Source organism: Entamoeba invadens (assembly GCF_000330505.1).
Source record: "Entamoeba invadens IP1 unplaced genomic scaffold scaff_1105074724328, whole genome shotgun sequence".
Lineage (NCBI taxonomy): Eukaryota > Evosea > Mastigamoebida > Endamoebidae > Entamoeba > Entamoeba invadens.
This window is the reverse complement of record NW_004440100.1, coordinates 277,241-279,736: the sequence shown is the minus strand read 5'-3', so window position 1 is coordinate 279,736 and position 2,496 is coordinate 277,241. Positions and strand designations below refer to the sequence as shown.

Genomic DNA, 2,496 nt, shown 5'->3' with positions numbered 1-2,496 from the left:
ATACAATAGCAGATATGTTAATACCCGTTATGCGATATTATTTATCTACAAATAAATTAGATTTATATTATGTATTAAATTTAGTTAAAGAATCGGATTCGAAATAAAGATAATTTTTTTATTAAAATCCAAGACGACAAAAAGAAACCCATATTTGGGTTTTTGTTAGTAAAGTACGCCGAAGGCTGAGGAACCCTTAATTCTGTACGCAAAGCTGAGAGACCTTTGGTCTCGTAGCAAAGAGGTGGTTCGCAAACAGTAGTTTAAACCTCCTATTGAGTTTCTAATTTTACTTTATAATGTAAATATAATTCTCTCGTGTTAATACCCATAGCAATTAATTTTTTTCTACATTCTTTGTTATTAATTTTAGTAAATGGTGATTTAATAGTTCCTGAATTAATTGTGAAACAATTCAAAATATCTTCTTCGGAATAGTTATTAGTAAATTAATAAAAATTATTTAATCTGTATTCTTGTGTTGTGCTCATTTTAGGGAAAATAAAAAAATAAATAATAAGAAAAATAAACTCGGTACTATATTTCCGAATTTTGGGAAAATTTGAAAACGCGTCCCTCGCGATTTAATTAAAATATTATAAAATATAGTTTAAAATGGCTGCCCCTTAAATATACATAATTTATATACTACAGATAGTAGAAAATTTGGGTGTCAAGAATAAATTGGGTGTCAGATTGATTTTAAGTTATTTAATGGTTTTTTATTTTTTTTTGTGTGAGGGGAAAAAATAAAAAAAAAAAACGAAACCCATTTTTTTACATTAACTAATCCCTAATTTATTTGACACCCAATTTATTCCTGACACCTTATTTTTCTACTATCTGTACTACTTTCTGTTTTTGAAGTCGGTTTAAAAGTATTCTATTCCTGTGATTGCAATCTTTCTCATTTCAGTGTTGGTTGGAAATTAATGATTGATAAATAATTTCGAACAGTTGTTTCCTTGAATAAATATTTTTATAATAATTTAATCATTTTATTAATTTGTTTCGAACTTTTGACAAAAAGAACAATTTTGATAGTGAACTAGTATTTAATAATAACAAACTAATAAAAAACTTAAAAACCGCAAAGAACTTGAAAATAGTAAATGGACGTTTCATACCTCTTCAGTAAATTGTTTGGGACATTAATAGTGGGTGCCTCGATGTTTATGAAAGTCCCCCAAATCCTAACGATATACCAAGCGAAGAGTGGTGAAGGTGTTTCTCTTCAATCTTTTTTGATTGAAATCTTTTTATATGCAATTGCCTTTAATTACCATTACCAAGGGGGATATCCTTTGAGCACCTATTTCGATTACTTCTTCTTATTAATCCAAGACATCACAATCATCATTTTAATAGTGTTCTACGCCAAGAAAATCGACGCGAAATTCATCGAGATCTCCGTCGCGTTTTCGCTCTTCTTCGGTGCACTCTTCGCAGGGTTGTGCCCACCCGCCGTCCTCTCTGTCTTGCAATCCCTCACAATTCCGTTCTTCATCATCGCAAAACTCCCACAAATATATCAGAACTATAAGACTAAAGCAACAGGAAGTCTCTCGTTGGCTACTACCATCGGACTCTTCGCCGGTAACTTGATGAGAATGTTCACAACGTGGGTTGAAATGGAGGGAGAGTATTTGATTCTCTTCTCGTACTTCTCTGGTGTGGTGATCAACGGAATCATCATCACCCAAATTTTCATGTACAAAGGGAACAAACCACAACACATCGACTAATATCCCTTGTCGTTCCGTCAAAAATTAATCGATTTTTTTGAGATACTATTTAACGGAAATATTCTTAGACACAATAATTTGTCACCATTTTTTGAGATCAAAAAAGCAGAAAGAGAGTAAATTAAAGCCTCAATTTTGGAATTCAGTAAAACCAGCTTCCTTGAGGAAGTCGGTCAAAAGAGCAACATTGCCTCCGATGCTTCCGCTGACCTCGACATACCCTTCGACAGCTTCGGGCTTCTTTCCTTTCGCCTTCACTTTGACTTGGGACACTCTGAAAGGAACACTCTTCTCCTTTTTATCCTCCTTCTTTTCTTCTTTCTTGTCGTCCTTCTTCTCCTTTCTTTTGGACTGTTTGGTCTTCTCGCAAACTTCTTGCAAAGCTTCGCCTTTGAAGTCGGCAGTGTTGATCAAGCCGTACACAAACCCTTCCGCAATGACGATGATGGACTTTCCGGCCGCTTTGAACTCCAAAGCCTTCTGTGGGATGTAAGAGACACATGTTGTCTGGTTGGCTCCGTTAATTGTCACGAAAGACATCTTTTCCTTCTCATCAAGGATGACTCTGATGTACAAATTGAAGATATCGCCGACCATACGTCCATTCTGTTTAGTCAATTTCTTGTAATCACCGAAGATTCTATCGAGCGTTGGGACTAACGCGTCGGGTAAGACACTGTAGCTATCGCACAAGTCGTTTACGAGGTTCTTTTCCATTGCCATATTCTCGTATGCAGCATCACCAGCGACA

The 2,496-nt window shown here is 35.0% G+C and overlaps 2 protein-coding genes across 2 annotated transcripts; one reads left to right on the top strand and one right to left on the bottom strand.

The window, feature by feature from the left end:
- Positions 1 to 1,112: 1,112 nt before the first annotated feature.
- Positions 1,113 to 1,745, top strand: EIN_320600 (hypothetical protein; the record flags this gene model as incomplete). The annotated part of the gene is made up of 1 exon (XM_004253774.1): positions 1,113 to 1,745. One exon carries the CDS (start codon positions 1,113 to 1,115, stop codon positions 1,743 to 1,745), a length of 633 nt encoding a protein of 210 aa, XP_004253822.1.
- Positions 1,746 to 1,874: 129 nt separating this feature from the next.
- Positions 1,875 to 2,462, bottom strand: EIN_320590 (hypothetical protein; the record flags this gene model as incomplete). The annotated part of the gene is made up of 1 exon (XM_004253773.1): positions 1,875 to 2,462. One exon carries the CDS (start codon positions 2,460 to 2,462, stop codon positions 1,875 to 1,877), a length of 588 nt encoding a protein of 195 aa, XP_004253821.1.
- Positions 2,463 to 2,496: the final 34 nt, after the last annotated feature.